Source organism: Gastrolobium bilobum, unplaced genomic scaffold (genome assembly GCF_033153095.1).
Source record: "Gastrolobium bilobum isolate Gb01-03AN ecotype WA unplaced genomic scaffold, APGP_CSIRO_Gbil_v1 utg728, whole genome shotgun sequence".
NCBI lineage: Eukaryota > Viridiplantae > Streptophyta > Magnoliopsida > Fabales > Fabaceae > Gastrolobium > Gastrolobium bilobum.
The window spans coordinates 5,792-28,104 of NW_026899225.1; the positions used below are offsets into that span (position 1 = coordinate 5,792).

At 32.3% G+C, this 22,313-nt stretch overlaps 2 protein-coding genes across 2 annotated transcripts; both read right to left on the bottom strand.

Moving 5' to 3' along the window:
• Nucleotides 1–5,453: 5,453 nt before the first annotated feature.
• Nucleotides 5,454–9,995, bottom strand: LOC133288578 (uncharacterized). The gene is made up of 5 exons (XM_061486376.1): nucleotides 9,691–9,995; nucleotides 9,506–9,560; nucleotides 8,241–8,951; nucleotides 7,535–7,969; nucleotides 5,454–6,324 (listed from the first exon to the last, which is right to left on the bottom strand). Exons 3-5 carry the CDS (start codon nucleotides 8,947–8,949, stop codon nucleotides 6,146–6,148), a joined length of 1,323 nt encoding a protein of 440 aa, XP_061342360.1. The 5' UTR covers nucleotides 8,950–8,951; nucleotides 9,506–9,560; nucleotides 9,691–9,995; the 3' UTR covers nucleotides 5,454–6,145.
• A 5,904-nt stretch (nucleotides 9,996–15,899) lies between these two features.
• LOC133288598 (uncharacterized) lies at nucleotides 15,900–16,407 on the bottom strand. The gene has a single exon (XM_061486400.1). It carries the CDS (start codon nucleotides 16,320–16,322, stop codon nucleotides 15,957–15,959), a length of 366 nt encoding a protein of 121 aa, XP_061342384.1. The 5' UTR covers nucleotides 16,323–16,407; the 3' UTR covers nucleotides 15,900–15,956.
• Nucleotides 16,408–22,313: the final 5,906 nt, after the last annotated feature.

Here is a 22,313-nt window from a genome sequence, read left to right on the forward strand (position 1 = left end):
AAGCACATTAAATCTTCCCAATACATACAATAAATCTTTGTGCATCACCCCTAATTACCCTATCAAGGCCGAAATCTAGGGTATGTCACCATGGGATTTTTTTTTCCAATTTTTATACATGTTCATATGCTTATTCCACATTCCTATATCCAACACATCATCAATCCATCATCAATTCAAATTTTAAACTAATTTATTTCACACCAACACATGCTCACAATTTCTATGACACAAACCATCAAAATAACATCATGGAAACAAAGGTTTCTTACCACTAATCAACTTCCCAAAGCCTAGAAAGCAACCTCCAAGCCAAGCTCCATCAAAAACTCACTTTTTCCACCTTGGATGAATAGTGCACGAAAATGGGGTGATGAATATCTCCCTCCACAAACGAAATCAGCTCAAATGGAGGGGTGGAATGGCTTCCTTAGGTGATTTCCTATGGAATTGGTATAATGGGTCAATGATTTAGTGTAGGATTTATGGAGAAATAAAGAAATGAAACAAAGCAAACCCTATCCCTTCCCATGGCTGATCCTCGGGCAGAAGAGAGAGAAGAGAGCAGTTTTTTTAGATGTGAATAGTGATTTTTGTAAGCCACTTATGTTTTATAAATACTTGTGGCTTTATCGGATGTTTTTCTATCGCGTATTTTTACTTGAATTGACCCGGAACCAACTTAAAGCTACTGACATATTTTTATTTTTCTAAAATCATTTACATTACTTTTTAATTCTTACAAAACAATATTCATAATTCACAGTATGATTTTTGCACCATTTTTGACGAAATGCACTGTGAATCACTAATTGTACTTCATTTACTTATGAAACTTAAAACTTATAAACTTATCATTTTCTTGGGCCTATATTGACTTGCTTGGCATATATTGGATTTTCTTATTCTTATTTCATCAATTATTTATTTCTGGACTCTACCGGTTGCTTAAACAGCAGTACAAAATACCCGGTAGAAACACTATTCACGAGATTTTCACGGAAAGTGCCAGACTATACAATTTTTCATTCTGAACTCATTTTTGTCGTCAGAATTATCAAATTATGTCTCTAAAATTATTTTGCTCTTTTAAGATCTACCGGTTAATTCACAAAACTGTAAATTATCCGACAGAACGCACTGTTCATAACATAGTCATGATTACAGTCAAAATACTCGGAATCACTCACTGAATCTAATTATGGCATTTAAATCCTTAAATTAAATCTCTAATTAAGATTTACCATTTAGGGTCATTATAAATGTGGGATTATATATCTCAACACGCCCCCCACGCAAGAGCTCTCTTGGCTTGAAGCGTAGATTATGCAACAGGCTCAATCTTTGGTTTACCTTTTTTGTACACTTTTAAAGTGGGGACGGTGAGAATCGAACCTCAAGCTCTGATACCATGTAAAGAACCTTGGGATACACCACCCCAAAAGCTAGCTTGAAGGGTGGGAGTGTCCAAGGTCTTATAAACTCCCACATTAGTTGCTCTTCAACCAATGTGAGACTATATATCTCAACAAAATTTACATGTATTAATAAAATTAACACGAGTATTAAAAAAATATGTCATTAACAATTATGTAAATAAATAGAACCATTATTACGAGCTGTACTTATTTATTTGTTGAATTATTGAGAGATGTTGTGGGAACAGAATTCAATGCCTAATATAAATGGTATTATTTAGATGCAGTAATCACGGTAATTCGGTAAATGGTTTATGAAAAATAAGCAGTGGTGGGGATAAGGCGACGCGTGAGTGAGTGAACAGAGCCACGTTTCGTTGAAGTGGAATGAGTGTTTCTGAAGAATTTCTCCACGATTGGTGCAATTAAATCAGCAGATCCAACACACTTTACGACACTATCTCTTCCCCTTAACTGCCTCTCCCCGCAAACCAATAAAATGCTTTCCCTCCTCGAACACACCAATAGCCTTTCTTTTAACAAAACATTAAAAATTAAAAATGTAAAAGCACGAAGAGCTTATCTCCAAAAAAACAAAAAAAGCAAAAAATTATACTATGTATTTGGGGTAGTATTTTTAAATAAAATTATTAAATATAATTAATAATAAATAAATGTATATTTATATTTATTAAAATTAATTAGTATGTATATTTCATGTAAAGATATTTTATACTAATGCTTACTAGTATTTTGATATACCATAAAATAAGTGTGTTAAACTATCAATAGATGTTGATATTGGCAGTACGTATATAAACTATATGAAAAAGAAAACTTGGAAATATCCTACGGTTTTTTAACGTGCGCAACCAATGGAATATATCGCCATCGTGAAAGATAAGCAATCCTGCCCTATTGAAAGCTGAAAGCTGAATAAGGCAACCCCCCGGCTCATTGTATGATCCTATCTATTCATTTGAAACCATTTTGACATCAAAGTTGAAACATGTTTATATCATTACTGCATGTATGTCTCTCTATGGGGCAATTTATTACCTATTTTCTCTGATAGATGAAGCTTCACCACGACAGGAGTTATTTCCAAGTTATTCGTTGTATTTTTTTTAAATGGAAATTCTGTTCCATTTAATCAGGCTAGTTTTAACTTTTAAATGGTAAGAAATAATTGCGAAGGTATGAGCTTTCCACAAGTCCACTTCATGCATGTTGTATTGCTCATCCAACCTAAACTTTATTTTAAACAATGATCCACAATTGTTCTGGACCGGGGGGACATTTAGCCCAATATTGTAAGGCCAATTCATAAAAGTCCAAATCCGTTTCTCTTAATCCTCTCGAATCCATGAAGCCATGTAGCAATCTAAAGCGCCTTAAACACTCCATGAATCACTTTGTCACATTATCCTGACATTTCAAGAAGGAGGAAAACTCCAATGCATCATGATCATCAAACTTAATGGTCCTTTTAATAAAAAGGATATTTTTTTCTTCTCATTTTACCCATTTTTTTTTATATTTCTCTTTAAGTCCAATTTTTTTTTTTCTTTTAGGGACCACCAAATTCGTTGATCTCCGTATATTGAAGATTTTCTCTTCAAGAAGAAGACATGAGCAGCACATTATAATCAAGAAACTAGCTAATGACACAATTATGTAAAAAGGCTTTATATCTCTGCTGTTATTGAAAAAATGTTGTCTTCTCCTGCTGATACAAAAACATGGTGAGACCCTATATGTTTATTTTAAAAAATAAATAAAAAATACTGATGAGTCAGTGACATAAGAAAATCACTTCTACATTGACAATATATGTGATTTTCCCTATGTAAAAAGTACTCAACATAGTTACGTATAAAGTACTCAACCCTGGCACCGTAGATATATATCCCCATCTCAAACACATATGCTATCAGTCAATAAGAAATCCTGTACGTTGTCACCAAAAACTCAGACATTCAATTGTGAGATCACGAGAAAGCTTTTATTGAATTAATTTAAAATTTAAATATTTTATCAAAATAATGCATTAAAATGCACATGGACATATATGCTTGTTAAAGTCATTCATGGAAAATTATATAACTTGTGTGTGTGCTTATGCATGTCACAATGACAAGCTTCAAATTACATATGAGAATAAGCACGACTTATAATGCACATCATGTTGCCTGAGTTGCACATCTCTCTCATATACAACTTAAATGTGTACATTACTTGTATGCATCTCACACTATTATTTTAAAAAATATGTAAGTTTTAATCATTTTGATAAAAAAAAAAAATGGGTAAAAGGCGCGACATCTTCACGAGCCTACTTCCAAGTTGATCTCTCACCTTGACTTAATACATGCTTAAACAAATACTTACTTTAAGCATAGGAGTTCCTTACAAATACACCTCATTTTATCCACCAAAAACTTGGTCCTAGTATGCTGGACTGATAACTACTATTAGTAAGCCCACTGGTGAACCGGACTCTAATTTGAGCTCGAACCAAAAAAGTATATGTATATTTATTTTTTTTAATTTTAATTAGTTCATATCATAATATATTTAAATTATATTAAATACAGAGTAGCTGAGTCAACACTAAGAAGAGTTACAATTTTATTAAAAATATATATATATATATATTTTATATAAATGAAAATTGAACACATAATTTAATATAACTTATCCAAATCTTTTATCAAAAATACTTTAAGTTTTAGATAGGGCCAAATTACAAATTATAGCCCGAGCTAAATTATAATTAATTATATAATTATATATAATAAGTACAACTTGTTAAAATTTAACCCGGACGAAAATCACACCCAGATGATACGTGGCTCCCTCTGAGTAAGCCATTAGAATTGGTTTAATAGTGGGAAATTTGCATAATTGACATCAGATTATAAGTTCAGTCCTTGTAACCAAAAAATAACTATTATTACTCTAAATAAACAATCACGTGAATCAACCCCCAAATGGCCTGCAAGGCCAATTTCCCTTTTTATGGATTAAGTTTATATTGCTCGTTTAGTTATCGATCTCAGACATAGTTTCAAATTTTCAAAGCCTTTGCTTCCTGCAGTAGTTTGGCTACGGTAAGATTATTAGTTTCTACTGCAATTTAACAAAAAAAAAAAATTTCTTGAACTATTGCAATGCTATTATTTAAAGTCTTAAGAATTTTTTTATGAACTTATATAAAATGCATGCTTCTTCATGAAACCATTGACTAATCAGTAATCACCATTCCCTCAATAGCTCGCCTAACATCTCTAGCTATCCATAAACCTTTAGTTCTACAACTGTCGCGTGCCCATGAATACAATCAATCTAGCCTCAGGATACTGTTTCCATGCACCAAATTAACAAATAAAGAACTAATTGCCCCCCAAAAAAGCGTTTCTCTACAGCCAAAATCACACGGTAAATACGAAACCAAGAATCCAAACGAGACTCACATCACACACCAATACTCCTTCCAGTTATTTAACCCCTATCCTTTGCAATAACTCTCACAGCGCCAACATCAAACCTTGGTGGTATCTTGGAGCTCTGTTTTCATTCATTATAGAAAGCCCAAATCACGTATTCGCCTACGTGGTGACAAATAAACTAATCCTCATTACTCGCAAGTTCAAAAAAGTGTTTTAGAAGCCTCTTGCAGACACTACACATGACTGCTTCCACAAAAAAATTGTAATCCACTGTCCACATGCGCCACATCAACTAAAATGAATAAAGTTTACTGCTTCCAGGTTCTTTAGTAAAAAATATTTAGAACCATGAAAACCTGCTTAAAAATCTAATAGAACTATTAAGAGCTTAACAGTAATTTAACTAACTACTGTCAAATTATCACGGTTCATCCAGAGTTTGGTTATGGAAAACAACAAAAATCAAGCACCATTGAACAAATGGCAAATGATTAAAAAATTAAATTTCTCATTTACCTATCATAAAAAAGATGAATAAGCAACCTTTTTCCAGCGCATGATTCTGGAAAATCCAAAACCTACATTAAACAATTAACTACCACAGCAAAACCAATAGTTTTGTAGGGTTATTACAATCAGAAATGCTTTATTCTCAAACGCTATCGTAATGTGTTTATGACATAATTATATCTGTGGTGTTAGCCAATTCCTATAATTTGTATTCTACGTTAGTACTCCAACGAACAACCAATAGAGACACAGCACTAACACACCAGAATTCTATTAGGCCATTCATCATTGCTCAACAAGCTTCCCCTTAATAAGTTCAGCAAACAAGCATCCAGAGGCCAATCAAATCCGCTTTTGCTGTCTGAGAATGCTCAAAGGAACGGACTTACAGAATCTATTATATAGGCACCGTGCCAGATGTATCAGATGGCCAAGCATGAAGCATATATGCACGTCTCCTCAGAGTTTCCAAGTGACACTGCTGGCACGGATGGCATATGAAGAAGCCATAGAATATTTTCTCGACAAGACAGATCAAAAAACTTCACCAAACTACTTACCACGATTTCCAGTGAAAGGCACAAATTCTTATATATATATATATATATATATATATATATATATATATATATAAATTATGCACATACTCAGGATGCCGGAAAACTGCAACTGATAAAGAGATAAGTTGACCGCACAGTGGCATGCATAAATATTATTTTCCTCTTCTACCATAACACGGCATTGCAATTAGTGATGATGGGGTAATTACTTGGCTGCATCATCATGGTCAGGAACCAGATCATGATCTGCACAGGATGATCCTTCACCCATTGGGAGATAAGACCATGCTATTGCTGCAGTACTAAGTGCAATCACAGTTGTAACAGAGCCCCAAATCCATCTCTGTCTCCTAGTCCTTCTTTGCCTCTCACGCCGTGCCGTCTCTAGACAAAGAAAGCAAATAACACAAATAAGATTAACAAATTATGCAAGCTAAATAAAATGGACATGTATGTAAATAGGACAGTATGCTTCTGTGCTCTTGTGCAAACACAATAGCATGTAGTCACTGAAGGAAGTTGCAGACTACGGCTCATCACATAGCCATTAGGAAAAAATCTACTATCCTTGGACAACAGACCCACTAGAATAAAAGTAGTTTTAATCAATGCATGGCTCCCCAACTATAGCAGCTGAGGTTTTTCCTCTTAATGTAACAAACACCAATAACAAATAATACCTCCCAAAAGACATCACATCAAGGCAGGATTAGCTTTGCGCCAATCTACCAAGTATACAACCATCACTCCTAAAATTCTGTTATTCCATGAACCTAGTTTTTTTATAGAGATGATTTCATGCACCTAATTTTTTTAGATAAATGATTTTATGCAACTAATATTCAAAAGGCATTCAAAGAAACCAAATACAAGTTAAAGCTTGAAAGAAACTTCAAAAATATGAAGAATTTGTATAAAGAACCAAGCAGTTCAGCACCATAATTTCAGTGTACACCTTGCAATAATAACACAGGTCAAGCATCATGTGTAGTTCTTCCAAGTAGAAATCTAGCACAACTAAACAATAAGGATTAATGATGGAAGATATCAAGATATATATTTGTGATTTTGTCTATTATAATTTATGACAATAACACTCCATACAAACCTTAAACTATGAGCTCATATTATCTCAACACTTAATCAATCATCTCAAAAACAAATTTTTTCCCCTCTTGTTCCAATCCTTTTATTTATTTATGTTTCTTTTTGTGTTAGGGTCGAGGGGGGCAGCTATACATAATTTTAAACCACCAATCACCATTCATTACTTACAAAATCTTACCTATCCCCAGAATGAAGCAACCTAAGAAAAAAAATCATGTCCCCACCCTGGACATAAAAGTTTGAACAGTAAATAAAACAAACATGCTACAGTCACAATTCATGACCAGATACTACATACTCAACACATACCCTTGTGTTCATCCACATCTGTCTAAAACATGCATAATTGCGTCAATTAGATGCATATCAGGATATTTGTGTCATGAGAAAAATAAAATGACAAATCAAATCACCACTAGCTAAATAGGTATATCTAATTAAAGGTAGAAAAAAATAATACAGACAAAGGATATGACATTAGTCTCACCTACTGCTTCCTGGTTCCTCTGAGACATCTCCCTATTCATGGTCTCATAATAGTGGAGACGTTCCAAGAGTCGAGCAATCTCAAAGTTTTTTGACTCTAGTTGAGCTTCCATCTCCATCTCCACCTCAGCCCGGGCAGTTCCTCTCCCAATGGCATTTGATATGAACCTAACAACATCAATTTGTTGACATAGATCTTCCACGGGATCAGAATTCAGCTGCTCACCTTCAGCAACAGCAGTAAGATCGGCAGGCAAAACAATTCCTGCAAGATATAACCCTTGCCTAATACTCTCCCATTGTCTTCTCACGTTGTTAAGGGATTCTTCAGTTTGCTTCCGCTTCTCTATCTCCATCAATAGACTCAGCCTCATTTCACGTAATTCAGCTTCAACATCGTACGTAGAATTTTGAGTTGCACTATCAGAAGATAGTTCTGCAAGAAGAAAAGAGCCAAGTAAGCTAATCTATGACATGAAATATTTCAAAGACACTTCATTACAGAAGTAATGATTCCCTCTTCCTCCCCTATCTGATCAGTACAAAAAATATGCAATAAGATTGATTATCCATGGAAAAATAAGGATATGAGGATATCCTATGATTGAGGAAAAATTGGAAAAAAATAAACATGGCATATGCACGTCCATGTGCATTCCCGATCCACTGCAACAGAAATAATACGCAGTATAGCTAACCCAATTTACCTTCCCAAGCATCATAAAACTCCCCGCCAGAAGTGCTGAATTTCACAGACAGTTCTGTCCCTGCATTCTCTTCCCCATCTGTGTTACTAGTGAAACTCATTGAATCTTGTGGATCAAAGAAGTCTTCAATCTCTCTCTCTCTTGGCGAATCCAATGCTGGTACCTTTTCCCTATTTAAAACATTTGGAAAGCTACTACTTCCAGTTTCCCTGTGTCCATTCCGGAGGTCACCATCATCGCTGCTATCAAGTTCACCGCCATCGACACCATTCACATGCTTCTCTTCAACAAGTTCAGTTTTCTTAAAAGTGACCTGTAGGTCACCAGCTGAACTTGCAACCACAGTGTCTAAGCTCTGATTATTAACCTCGTCATCATCATGAGCATTCTGCTTGGACAGTACACTGGCCTCGGAAGAACTCTTAAGGAGGCGTGGACCACGTCGTTTGTGGTTGATGATGTACGGTGAAGGAGGGAATGAAGAAGGCGAAGGCAAGTCTGGAATTGGCTTCACCTCAGGAGTGGTATAAAGTGCCGGTTTTAATTGAGGACGAGGAACCTTATTTTTTGTGTTTGGGGCACTAGTACTCCTGTCCAGCTTCTGTGAATTCGGGACAGGCATTGAAGCTGGAACGGATTTATCAACAACTGGCTTGGAAGCTCCAGTCTCTAACAACCTATCCAATGCTATGGCGGTAAAAGTAGGCATGGCTGCAAAAATCATAAAGGTACGTAAGCATTAATACTTTATACATAAAAAAAAAGTTACCCAATCAAGTGCACTTATTAGCAATCTATCCATATCCCTAATGCAACGAGCTACTGTTAATTCATGATTAAATCTAACATAAATTGATCAATTTTATTTCTGTTTTGTTCTTATGGAGAGAAGGAGAGAAAATAAGAGAGAGGCAAGGGGGGATTGTTCTGTTCCACCAAAACCACCACCATATGTAGAAAAATTCATATTCAAGCGAGGAAAAAAAATTGCAACATGCAAAATCCCCCAAATAATCCAATTTAATGCTTGGTTCCCAGAGGTAGGAAAAATACTTATTTTTTCTTTTTCTTTTTCTTTTCCTTTGTTGTTGGAGAAAGATTCCTAAAACAAAATTTCGTCCCTCCTTCCTTCAACATATTAAAAACATAGCATACAACACCAGAATATTTACGTAATGATTTCCCCCTGACAGCAAAACGGAAAACTAACACAAAGGAATAGAAATTTCGAAAAAAATAAAAATAAAATCGGAAATAATACTCACTAATAATAAAACAGAAACTGTCTGGCAAGTAACCCAAACGAATTGCACAGGATACCTAAACAAGTCCGAGAAACAGAATTCAAAATCAAAACAGAAAACGAAATCGAGACTAGTGAAAAATAAAATGTTGACGAAACCATCAATATAAAAGAAATGTCCGGAAACGCGAGAGAAAAGAAAATTACCTTGGTTGAAAGAAGAAGAAAGTGAGAGGTGAAAGTTAAAAGAGAGAAAGCTAAAACGAGAACAAAGAAGGAGGAGCGGCGGGAAGCGGAGAAGTACGAAGCTGCATATTTTTTACGGATGTTTCTTTAAAGTTAACGTTGGCCACTCTTGTTTTGTTTTCCCAAACGGTGTGATTTATATTTAACAACACACTACCTAACCTCTTCCCCAAGAATCAAAATCGACAATTTCTTTGTGTTGTGTGCGTAACTGCGTATGTGTTTTTTTTTCTTTTAATTATTTATTTATTTTTTATTTTTTATTTGGTGTTATTTGCAATGAATGACCGCCTCTCGGTGTTTTGAGTTTTTTTGAGTGTTGGAATTTTCTCTATCTTTCTGGAATTGATTTGGGGTCCGTCGCTCTTTCGCTCTCTATTCATCTATTGTTAGCTTACTTTATTCTCTTTTTGGGTTCCTTCTTCGGTGGACCCTCCCTGGCCCAGCCCATTCTAGTTAACGGAGTTGCCTCGCTATGTCTGAGTCCAACCAAAATGAGCACCAAGATGTAAGAACGGGCTTTGGAAATGGTTTTTTTTTATTGACTTTTGCTTGTTCAGTCTCGGGACCATACGACGACGTTTAATGAATATGAGTAAATATCTTGCATGAAGCTCCTTGGATTCAGATTCGGCTTTATGAGGAAGAAAAAATAACAAAGGGCGGTGTCTCCTTAAGACATGTCGTTTTCTTTTCTTTCTTTCTTTCTTTTTTTTATTTTTTTTTTTAATTTGAAATCTTGAATGCCAGAAACGAGAGGTCAGTAAGATACGTAAAAAATTGCATTTCAATTTCCAGCATAAACCGCGGGAATTCAAGTAAACATTGTAAGAAATCATAAAAAGAAAAATGGTATTATATGAAATTAGAACACCAAGAGAGTTTAGGCTTACTTGTTCATGACATAATTCTTGATATCTCAAGTGTAGTGTTTGCTCTGGTATTTTTGTAAAAGTTAAATGATCACAATCTTTCTCTGCAATTGATAACTTTCGATAGAACAAGTTGTGGAGTGAAGGTTTACCAAGACATTGTGAATGCAGAGGCTGTCCAAACTTATTAATTCTAATCCCCTTATGATCATGGGCCTATGAGTTAGGTTTATCCACACTAATCAATATTACATATATCCAAATCCAATTTAACAGATACTTAATTAAATAGATTTTATATTGTACCCCAAATAAATAATAACTTACCCTATTTTTATAAAAAAAATAAAATAAATATATTTGATTACGGCCTACGATATAAAAAAGGAAATAACATCTGTCATTTAAAGGATATAAGCTTATATCATTTTAGATCCTAACCGTTGACGTAATACCCTATATTTTCTTTTAATAAAATAATAATAATAATAAATATTTTTGGATAATAATGATATTTAGTATTTTTGTAATTAATAATATTGGTATTTAATATTTTTAATTAATGAGTTAATAATAGTTAAAATAATAAGAGGTAAGATAATAATAGTAATATTATTTGATTTATGTGATAATATATATATATATATATATATATATTAGATGATAAATTATGATTACTTGATTTATTAATTGATTGATGATTTATGTATTTATGTTTGATTAGTAATGATTGATTAGTAAATTGTTTAGATATGATGAGTCAACAAACATAAATTGTTTAGATATGATGAGTCAACAAACATATATTGTTTAGATATGATGAGTCAATAAACATAAATTGTTTAGATATCATGAGTCAACAAACATATATTGTTTAGATATGATGAGTCAGCATTGAGTCAGTAATGTATAAGCCATAAACTTCAACTATAAATAGAGACCTAGCTTAACCAAACCAATTCACTCTCCTCTACTACTCTCTCTCTTCTCACTCCAAAAAAGCTTATTTTAATTATTTTCAATCTTTATATTTTTTTTTATCAACCGGTTCTCTACCCCAAATTACTCTTTTCTTCTAGAAGTTAGCGCGGAGACCAGGTAATCCTAATCTCTAGGTGGTTGTAGATTCGTTGTGTATGAAATTTTTATTGTGCGTAATCCTAATCTTTAGGTAGTTATATGTTTGATATGTGTAATCCTAATCCTTAGGTTATAATTTTGTTTGAAGTTTATTAATAGTAATCCTTATCCCTAGAGAGTCATAGATTATATTGATATGAATTTCGGTATATGTAATCCTATTCGTAGGTTATTTCTTTTATATAAAACTTGGATGTAATCTGAATCCTTAGGTGTTTAGGTTATCTCTATTATATGAAATTTGGGCATAATCCTTATATGTAATCCGTAGATGTTCTTAATAGTTTGGTATGAACATTTCTATATATATAGGTATTTGTTTTTTTTTAAAATTTAAATTACTACATATGATAATTAGAATATTTTTGGAAAATTTTTATTATTTCAGAAATTATGATTATGTGCAATATATGATATAAACTTTTAATTCATGTGCAATATATGGATCTTATTGAATAATTATGAAAATTATGGAATTATACTACTCTTTAAGAAAAACTTTCCAAATATGTGTTTTAATGATTGAATTTAAATATTTATATTATTAATAACTATGATAATTGATGTGATGGGATTATTTGAATGACTATGATTGGATTTAGATTTTTCTATGATGAATGTTGAAGATTTGAATTATTATATCCTTGAATAAATTGGAAAGTTATGATGAGGATCGGATTTGGATTTTACTGTGATGAATGTTGAAGATTTGAATTATCATATCCTTGAATAAATTGGAAAGTTATGATAATGATCAGATTTGGATTTTACTGTGATGACTGTTGAAGATTTGAATTATCATATCCTTGAATAAATTGGAAAGTTATTATGATGATCAGATTTGGATTTTACTATGATAGATGTTGAAGATTTGAATTGTTATATAAATTCGAGAATTTATGATAATAGTTGTTTGAATTATGATACTTTGGAAAATTATAATGCCCTTGAGTAACTCATTTAGATATGATAATACTTAAAGAATAAATAATTATGATTGAATCTTTCCTGATTGTGTGTGTTTGTAATAAATTAATGGTGGGAGGATAGCTTTGGGATGGTACCTCCCAAGGTGATGAACACAACTTTTGGGCTTTATGCCTCCGATGTGAAACTGATGTGAAAAAGATTATATCCGTTCTTTCCAAAGTGGTGTCTGGCAGGGTTTCCCGGGATACTAGTAGCAACTTTGGGAAGAGGTGTACACACTAGGAAGATGTGAATTGATTATGGCCAATTTTGATTATACGTGGCTGGTAACAGTGGTTTTTTCCCGGGTCACGGGGTAGACTGGCAGGGTTTCCCGGGTCTACCATGGTTCTCTTCCCACTAAATATAATGAACTTAAACATTATTAATAATGAAATTTGTTATTTAATTTGATTATGAAGAATGTCATTGAGTTGTGAATATTATCATATTATGACTAATGTTGTGCTAAATATATTAGTTGATAATTACCAAATACATTAAATGAACTTAATAAAGATAAATATTATATAATGGAATTTTGATTATTATATTGATATTTGATTTGATTAATGTGGAATTGATTTGAACACTATTTGATATTTGATTTAATTTGTTATTACTCACATTAATTGTATTTTGATTAGGATTACCAGCTTTGCTGACTTTTGTGTTTGTTTGACTGCAATGATCCTGCGGCTGCGGGGGAGCAGATTTTCAGTGAAGCATGTTGCAAAGGATGGGGCTAGCTGTGGACAGTGAGGATCACGACTCGGGTATTTCAAGCTAGTTTCTAAGTTTAGAAATTTATGAGATTTAAATAAATGCATAAGACATATTTCCCTTATTTAAACTTTAGTCTTTGGTTTTATTTTAATGTAATAAATTTAGCCTTGCACCTGTTCATTGTACAGGTGCGGCGGTAACATTCCCCAAATTAGATTTTGATTAGCTTCCGCAATATTTCTATTATTATAATTGTGAAAAAAATGAATTTTGACAATTTATTTATTATAAGATTGTTTTATAAATTGTTAGAAATTTGGGGTGTTACAGTTGATTTTCGTCCATCAACGGTTATAATTTATTGGATCAAAATTATTAATTAATTAATTATAAATTTGGTCATTAAGTTTGACCCAATAAATTATAACCGTTAATGGACGGAAATCAACGGTTAGGATCTAAAATGATATAGACTTATATCCTTTAAAAGGATAGATGTTTTTTCCTATAAAAAATCTGACAAACATATCAAAGTTGTGATCCAAAAAGTGTGCGCCAAACAAATCAAAATCAAGAATACCCTAAAGAACCTTAGGATACACCACCCCAAAAGCTAGCTCATAGGGTGAGAGTGTCCAAGGCCTTATAACTATATATCTCAACACGCTCCCTCACACGAGAGTCCACTGGGCTTGAAGTGTGGACAATGCACAGGCTCACCTACCTGTGCGAACAAAGAAATTCCACTTGAAAGAAAGTGGGGGGCAGCGAGGATCGAACGACTTTGATACCATGTAAAGAACATTGGGATACACCACCCCAAAAGCTAGCTCAAAAGGTGGGAGTGCCCAAGACCTTATAACTATATATCTCAACAAATACAATCTGTATTTCATTAAAAAAAATGGTCTTTTTACTAAAAGATAAAATAGACTGATAGGTTAAGCTTAGCATTTGATGGTTTAAGCCGCAACTTAAATCAACTAGGGCTAAATATGAATTGGTTTAAATAGGTCATATTTTTTTAGTTAACTCACCTATTTTGACAAACAAACAAGTTAATTGGACGGGTTTGGCTTAATATGGACAATGAAGTTTATATTTACAACCTATTTTCATTTATAATTTTTTATGACTATGTTTTAACCGTTGATTTCTGTCAATTAACGGTTATTATTTTCGCAAATCAAATTCATTAATTAATTATTAGTTCGCAATAAATAATAACGGTTAATTGGCAAAAATTAACGATTAAAATATGATTATAAATGAAAATAAGTTGTAAGTATAATTTTAATAAGGATATATTATAACGCAATTCACAAAAGATAAAAAACTGTATTGCATATAGAAAGGACAAAATAAATAATGAGGAAATATAAAATAAAAGGATTTTTTTAGTGGGTATGTGTGTTCCCCCCCTCTTTTTTAGGCATTATATACACCATGAGACTAATATCTGCTTTAACATACTTCATATATATATATATATATATATATATATATATATATATATATATATAATTTTGACATCTCATCTGAGAGCCGTTAGATAAAAAAAGATCAATGCTGTCATATGCTCACAAATCAGAATCGTTGATCTTTTTCGATCCAAGGACTCTCAGATGAGGTGTCAAACTTCAAATTTGACACCGGTGTCAAAGGATCCTACCTCTATATATATATATATATATATATATATATATATATATATATATATATATATATATATATATAACAACATTTAAAATAAGACGTTTATTCAAATGTCACTTTTTTTTTGCCAAAATATCTTTGTCTTAGGATCTATTGTTATTTAAAAAAAATTGTATCAATTTGGTGTTTGTGCCTTCGTATCTTGTCCATATGTCAGCCCCTGTAGTAGAATCTAACTTTTGCAACATGTAATGTTATTATCACAAGTGTCAACTTGGGAAAAATGAGAACAAAAATAGCTTAAAGTGGTAATAGATATTTTGCATAGTATTGGAGTGAAGTGCATGAGACTCATCCATAAGTTCCGTTTGTGTCTCTATCTTTCCCAGCTTGGCTGAGGAGAAAATAGACATCTCTGAAGGGTACTTGCAATGTTACTGAGACCGCGTTAAGACTGTCAGCATCTTTAAAAACTAATGTCACAAAACAACAGAGAATTTAAAAAAAAAATCTTGACATTCTGTTAACAAGTCGAATCAGACAATTAAGAACTAAACTCATCGTTTATTTTGCTGCTTCGAGAATGATATGGTTTTAAAACTTCTCCAAGTAGCAAAATGGTGATTATAGAGGCAGAGCATTCGAACATAAATTCATATCACCATTCTATTAAGAAATTCATATCACAAAACCATTTGGAATCAATAGATGAACATGCATGTCCGCAATTGATTCACATTAATGATCAACAACAAAATCACATATATTTTGCTCTACATCTTCTTAAGGTGGTTTTGACATGGAGTCAAACTCTAGTTCTTACAGGAAGTACCAACATTTGAACTCAGAAACCTAAGCAAACTATCACTTATAATAGATTACAGGTTCATTGGAATTCGAATCCCACATGCCTCCTTCCTTCAAGTACTCAAGATACCTAGCGAATTCAGGCTTAGCTGTTGTTTTCTTCTTCCTGCGAAGATCGAAGAAGCTAAAGAGTGGGTGACTCTTCTCCTTAGGATTATTATCGGCCTTCTTTGTGGGGTTTCTCTGTAGATTGATGTCTCCAAAGGTTGAACCCAGAGCCATTTTTTTTGATGAACTGGATGACTGAGAAGGAAAACTTGTGCTCCTCTTGAACTCTTCATTTGAATTCCCATTGGCAGCTGATTCTTTATCTAATTTCTCATACTTTGCAGGGCCTCTCCGAGTGCTTGTGGATCTAAACATGGCTGGATCCTGTTGTGTGAAAGACAAGATTTTGATTGAGATAGAATTAGCAATGTGTAGATGTGAAAGGAAAATGGTTGGTGGGAGTTGAAGATGAGATAACTTGTGGCACTTACCATAATAGAGGACTTTTTTTTATTCATCTATAAAAGTCAGGTTTGGTTTGCTAGCAGTTTCTTCTTTTGTGTTCTTTAATTTAATGCTTGCTCTTAATGTTTTACGTCTCTGGTTTGAAAACAAAATCAGTGATGCAATTCCTCTTGACTTTTTATGCCGTCCCAACAGAATTCCAACCATAATCAAATGAAAGTTGTGAATATCCAGGACCCAAGAGAAATTTAAAAAATAATTTGAGAATATGACAATTTAATTTTCTTTTGTATACTAATCTTGATTTCTTCAGTCAAGGTGCCTCTTAACTGCATAGCCTTCTTAAATTCTTTGCTTGCTCATGAAACATTGAAATATTCAACCAAATTGCTGCAATTCTGCAAAGCGTAGACAAGTACCGTATGACTGAGAATTAATATAAAAATTCATGACCTAGACATCGTATATGCTTCTAAATTCAACCTTGAGTAAATTCTAAACAATTAATACCGGTTTATTTTAAACATGATGTTTTATTTCTCAATTGTTTTGTCTGACTATGAAAAATTATGATGAGCGTTTAAGACTTCAAAAATTGAAAAATAAATTCATCCCTACGACTTAGGGTTAGCTCCACAATCCTCCTAACCACTTCAGGCACGGGTAGGGTACATATTCTTGACTGTAATGTAAGGTTTTCGTGTTTTATAGGTAAAATGTGTGTCATTTTAAAGTAAAAAAGTTGTATCATTTTAAGAGAGAGAAAGAAATAGATAAAGGAGTAGAGAGAGTTAACAAAAAAATAAAGGTGTGGATCTCACCTCTTTGTAAGCGTGAAATGATATAAATTGTGTCATTTAAAAGGATAAACAATTTTCCGGTGTTTTATACATGAACCTCTTTGTTGAGTGAAACCTTTAAAAAATCACAAAAGGATTGATTGAAAAATAATTTGTGGACATTTTTTTTTGTTAGGTGCTTTCTAAATTTTTTAATATGTTGCTTCCAATATTTATTTTTGTCACTTTTCATTGTTAAAATATTAAGTTTATATGATTATTAAATTTAATATGGGTCAATTACTTCCCCCAATTGATTTAAATTTAATAAGATTCAATCTTAATAATGATTAGAACCAGAATTACCTAGGCTGACCATACTCTACATGTGATTTGATGTAACTTTAACCCATGAGTTTTCATTGGAACAATGGAAGGGTGTATATACTCCGACACTCAAACAAGACTTTGTGTGAGTAAATTTATTCATATAGAAGAAGATATATATATATATAGGGTTCGCTTTTTCTGCAGTTACTGCAGATAAGTTATCTGCAGTAAGCCTAATACGTCATCGTTTTGGGGCAGAAATCATGGTATTTTTGTAATTTTCATTTATTTTAGGGTTATAATAGTCTTTATATTTATAATTTTTTAAGATTTCAATACCAAAACGACGTCGTTTTGAGAATAAATGCAGATAAATTATCTGCATTAACTGCGGAAACATTTTTCCCATATATATATATATATATATATATATATATATATATATATATATATATAGGGGAAACTATATTTACAAATTTTTTGTTTACAAACTACACTAAGTATGATCGGTCATACTCCAATCAAGAGTGTATAACCGGTCATACTTAGTATAATTTATAAAAAAAATTTGTAAAACTTCTAACTCTTACACCGGTGTAAGAATATATATATATATAGGAAAACATTTCCGCAGCCACTTTAGATAAGGTTGTCTACGGCTACCCTTTTTTCACTAAGTACGACCGGTCGTACATTAAAAATGCATTTTCTCTCTCCGCCACGTCAGCCGACAATGCTGAGGAAAGAGAAAAAAAGAGCAGTTTTATTGTTATAACTAAGTACGACCGGTCGTACTTAGTGAAAAAGAGATAGCTATAGACAACCTTATATATATATATATATATATATATATATATATATATAGAAGATGTATTTATATGTATAGTGGAGGGATGACCAGCAAGTGGTAAGTAAGGTAGCAAAATCTCCCTATTGATTCTTTTTTTTTTTTTTGTATAACCTGAAGGGTATCCTCATTCAATTTCCTCCGATCATTTTGTTCTCGGAGTAATTCAACTTCCTCCGATCATTTTCAATTGCCAACTGAGCTATCCTTGAAGGTCATGTTAATTCTTAAATAGGTGCCTTGAGATGACTTTTGCATAAAAGTTGCAAAAGTAACATGGCTAAAGCACAAGATAGCCTTTGTTGACTAAAATTCTTTTTTAAAGAAACCTATCTTCATGATGAAAGCTTTAAATATGGGTCTTAATATATTATCAAATAAAATATGGGAAATTGCAATATATTATGTTAAATCAGAGTGTAACAGCTTAGCTATATAAATTGTGGTAAAAATATTCAATGAGATTAATGAATCAGAGAAGCAAAGTGCATTTAACACTTCAGGTTATTTTATTTTATTAGTGGGTGATACGTCTGGTATATATAAAAAAAGAAAGATATTTGTGTGGAACATGAGCATAATCCAGACGATTTAGAAAAAATAATAATAGGACTACAAAGAATGTATAAATATAATTTTATGCAAGTATTTGAGCCGCTTGGTCAACTTTCTTAACTTAAAAGTTATTTGTAAGTTAAAGATAAAAAAATGAGTTTAAAAAATAAAATTAAAAGTTGTTTCGTAATTATATAAATTCTAAAGGTTTTGAAAAAGAGAAGATAAAATAATTTATTATTAGGATGAATTATTAGGAAAAAGATAAAATTTATAAAATATAAATTTAGAATAAGGGTAAAACTATAAAATAAATATGAGGACTCTAAAAAGTTGACATGCATCTTAAAAAAGTTTATTTTGGGAGCTTTTAGTTTTTTTTTTCTTCATTATAAAAAAATTCTTTTTATAATAAGAATTTTTATAAAAATATGTTTAGTTAAACTGATTTTAATAAAAAGATAAACTAAAAATAAGACATGTCAAATAAATTTTTGTAAGTAAATATATTTTATCTCTCGAAGTAGCTGTAATTATATAAAACAATGAGAAACAGCCAATGACGACACGCATAGACATTATATGCAAACAATTTCCAGGTTGACTTAGGGGATGTATTGAATTAGAATTTTGATGAGATAATTTTTTTATAGATTTTAAAAGACTATTTAGAATTGGACACTTTTTTAAAAGATATTTTTTACAATCAAGATTTCATAAGATTGAATTTTAAAAGATTTTAATAGAATTTATAAAATTTGAAAGGACAATATGGATTTATAAGATTTTAAAAAATCATATGAATTTTTAGCACGCATTCAAAATTACAAGAGTCAATAAAAAAAATAACAAAGAAATGCAATGATATTAATAAAAAAAAGTAAAACCGAATATAATTTTCTCAATCAATAAAACATAATATATTAGCAACAACTCTCCACATATCTAAAATTATTCTAGTCCTCCATGCATTAGCATTTTCTCGTCATGCTCTTGGGTTTGACCAATGAGTTAAAAATCATTTTCTTCATTTGGTATCAGAGCTATGCATATATTATTATAAGACTCAATTTTTATTTATTTATAATTCTAAATTTACATATAAAACCTAAAGTTCATGATAAAATTTCATTTGAAATTTTTGCAATTGATATTGGAAACCTTAGGGTTTTTGTTCTACATGATGAGAGTTTTTTAACTAGATATCATACATATGTTTTCATTGAGTATTCTAAAAAAAAATTGAATCTAAATATTTGGGTTTTATTACATGAAAGTTTAGAAAATTTTCTCAAATTATTTTCAATCGATACATTAAAACCTGAATTTATGAGTATTTATTAAATTGTTTTGGGGCTTTCTGAGTTTTTAGTTTTCTATTGATACAAAAATTGTTTGAAATCGTTTCCTATAGCAAAGGAATTTTGTTCATGAATGTATTGTTATGAAATATAGAGTTCATATCATGAAAGTTTCAATCTTTCTTTAAATTTATCTTGTTCATGAATGTATTGGTTTGAGGGTTTTATATTATTTTGAGTAAATACCATTTTTGGTCCCTGGCAATATCCATGAAACCCTTTTTGGTCCCTAGCAATAAAAAGGGACATCGTGGTCCCTAAATTTTACAAATTAGGCTCACGTTAGTCCTTCTGTTAGTGGGGCTCTAACGCCGTTACTAACGTCTCTGACGTGTACCGTTAAATTACTGAGTCACAATAAAGGAATCCACCTGGATAAAAAACGACGTCGTTTGGTACCTTACTCTCTTTTTTTTCTTCTCTCCAATATAGGTCCCCACCAACACCACCAATATTCATTACAGTTCACCACCACCATGGTAAATGAAGGCTGGTCAACAAGACTTAAAAATGGTAAATTAACACCCATTTAGTCGAGGTTGGCAATGACAACGTCAACAATCTCCTAGGTAGTGTTGTCTCCCCCAAAATCTTTTGTCATGTACTTGCACTCTGAAATGACACGATTCACAGCAGTCTCAAGTCTGTCAGCAAAAGAAGAGAACCAAAGATGCCTCAACATCATGGCCGAGGAGAGAAGCAAAGCAACTGGATTAGCCTCACCATCATGGTAAAAGCACAAGGAAGAGGGTGCTAGAAGATAGAGATGAATAATACAATGGAATATTTTATAAAACAGAGCATTAGAATGTAAATGAAAAAAGATGGTAATGGTACCGTAAATTTGGTAGTTAGCTGCTAGCTAATGCGTGAGTGTGAGGGGAAGGAGATGAGATGATGCAAATACAAATATTAACACTAAAGTGTTGTGTTTATTAAGAGATAAGAGAAGGTGGTTTAGTATTTGCAATAATAGCATTGGAGGATCTAACATTGTGATTGTTATGGAAACCAATAGAAAGAGAAAAAGGTGTCCATTGGGACATACCATGAATGCCACTGGAGTGACCACACCCACCTTCTTTCCTTCTTCATTTTCAACTCTCTCACTCTCTTCTATTTACTAATCACATCCAAGGCTTCCACACAACATTGGACCTAGTTTCAGCGCCCAAATTAAAGCTTAAAGCCCATATTATAACGTTGGTAAATGGATTCAGATGCAGTTCAAAGTTGATTTATAAAACCAAGCTCTCAAAGTTTATTTAGAAAAATACAATTCACTTAGCATGGGTGCTGGTCCCCTAAAATCAACACTTCTTTGTAGGAGAAATATGACTAAATAAATGTTACTATAAGATGCTATTTTTTAAAGGATCCCCTTATTCAGAACTTCTCGTTCCGGTATTAACGATATGAGCAAAGAGAAGAAAATTACATGGTTTTAATGGTCACACATTTAGGTGGTCTCAAGATGATCCACTCTGTGGAAACTGTAGGACGGAGGCTGAGACACAAGCTCACGTACTGAGAGACTGTAATACGATGTCCTTAAATTGGTAGACCCATACTTTCAATAATGCAATGTAGACCCCAGCATAGTTGTTCTAATAACCAAAAAGATAGCAACGAAAAAAGTGGGGAAAAATGTTAATATTTACATAGTTCCAATAATGCAATCCACCTCAGCTAATCATCCAAGTTCAGCCTTGTCCTTTCCCACCTTTGGTTTCTCAATTTTAATATTTACATAGTTCCATTAGACCATTACCATGTTTTGATGTCTTTATTGCTAATTTATTTCTTCCTAAAATGTTGACGAGTACTTCCTCTGTGGTCTTAAGCTTAAACTTGAGGCTGTGAAAAAAACATTCTCTGTAAATGTGATCCATTACCTTGTATAGACATAATTTAAGATCCAGTTGGATAGTTGAGTGAGTGTTACAGTTGATATGATATTGGTGAAAGTTTAACTGTAACAGATATATCATTCGATTTGGCAGGGTTAAATTCAAAGTATTGAGTAATT

Coding starts and splice junctions, on each gene's coding strand:
- LOC133288578 (XM_061486376.1), bottom strand. CDS start 8,949: ATGCCTACTTTTACCGCCATAGCATTGGATAGGTTGTTAGAGACTGGA. Junction 7,970..8,240: donor GTTTTATGATGCTTGGGAAG/GTAAATTGGGTT, acceptor TTCTTCTTGCAG/AACTATCTTCTGATAGTGCA. Junction 6,325..7,534: donor GAGGAACCAGGAAGCAGTAG/GTGAGACTAATG, acceptor TTCTTTGTCTAG/AGACGGCACGGCGTGAGAGG.
- LOC133288598 (XM_061486400.1), bottom strand. CDS start 16,322: ATGTTTAGATCCACAAGCACTCGGAGAGGCCCTGCAAAGTATGAGAAA.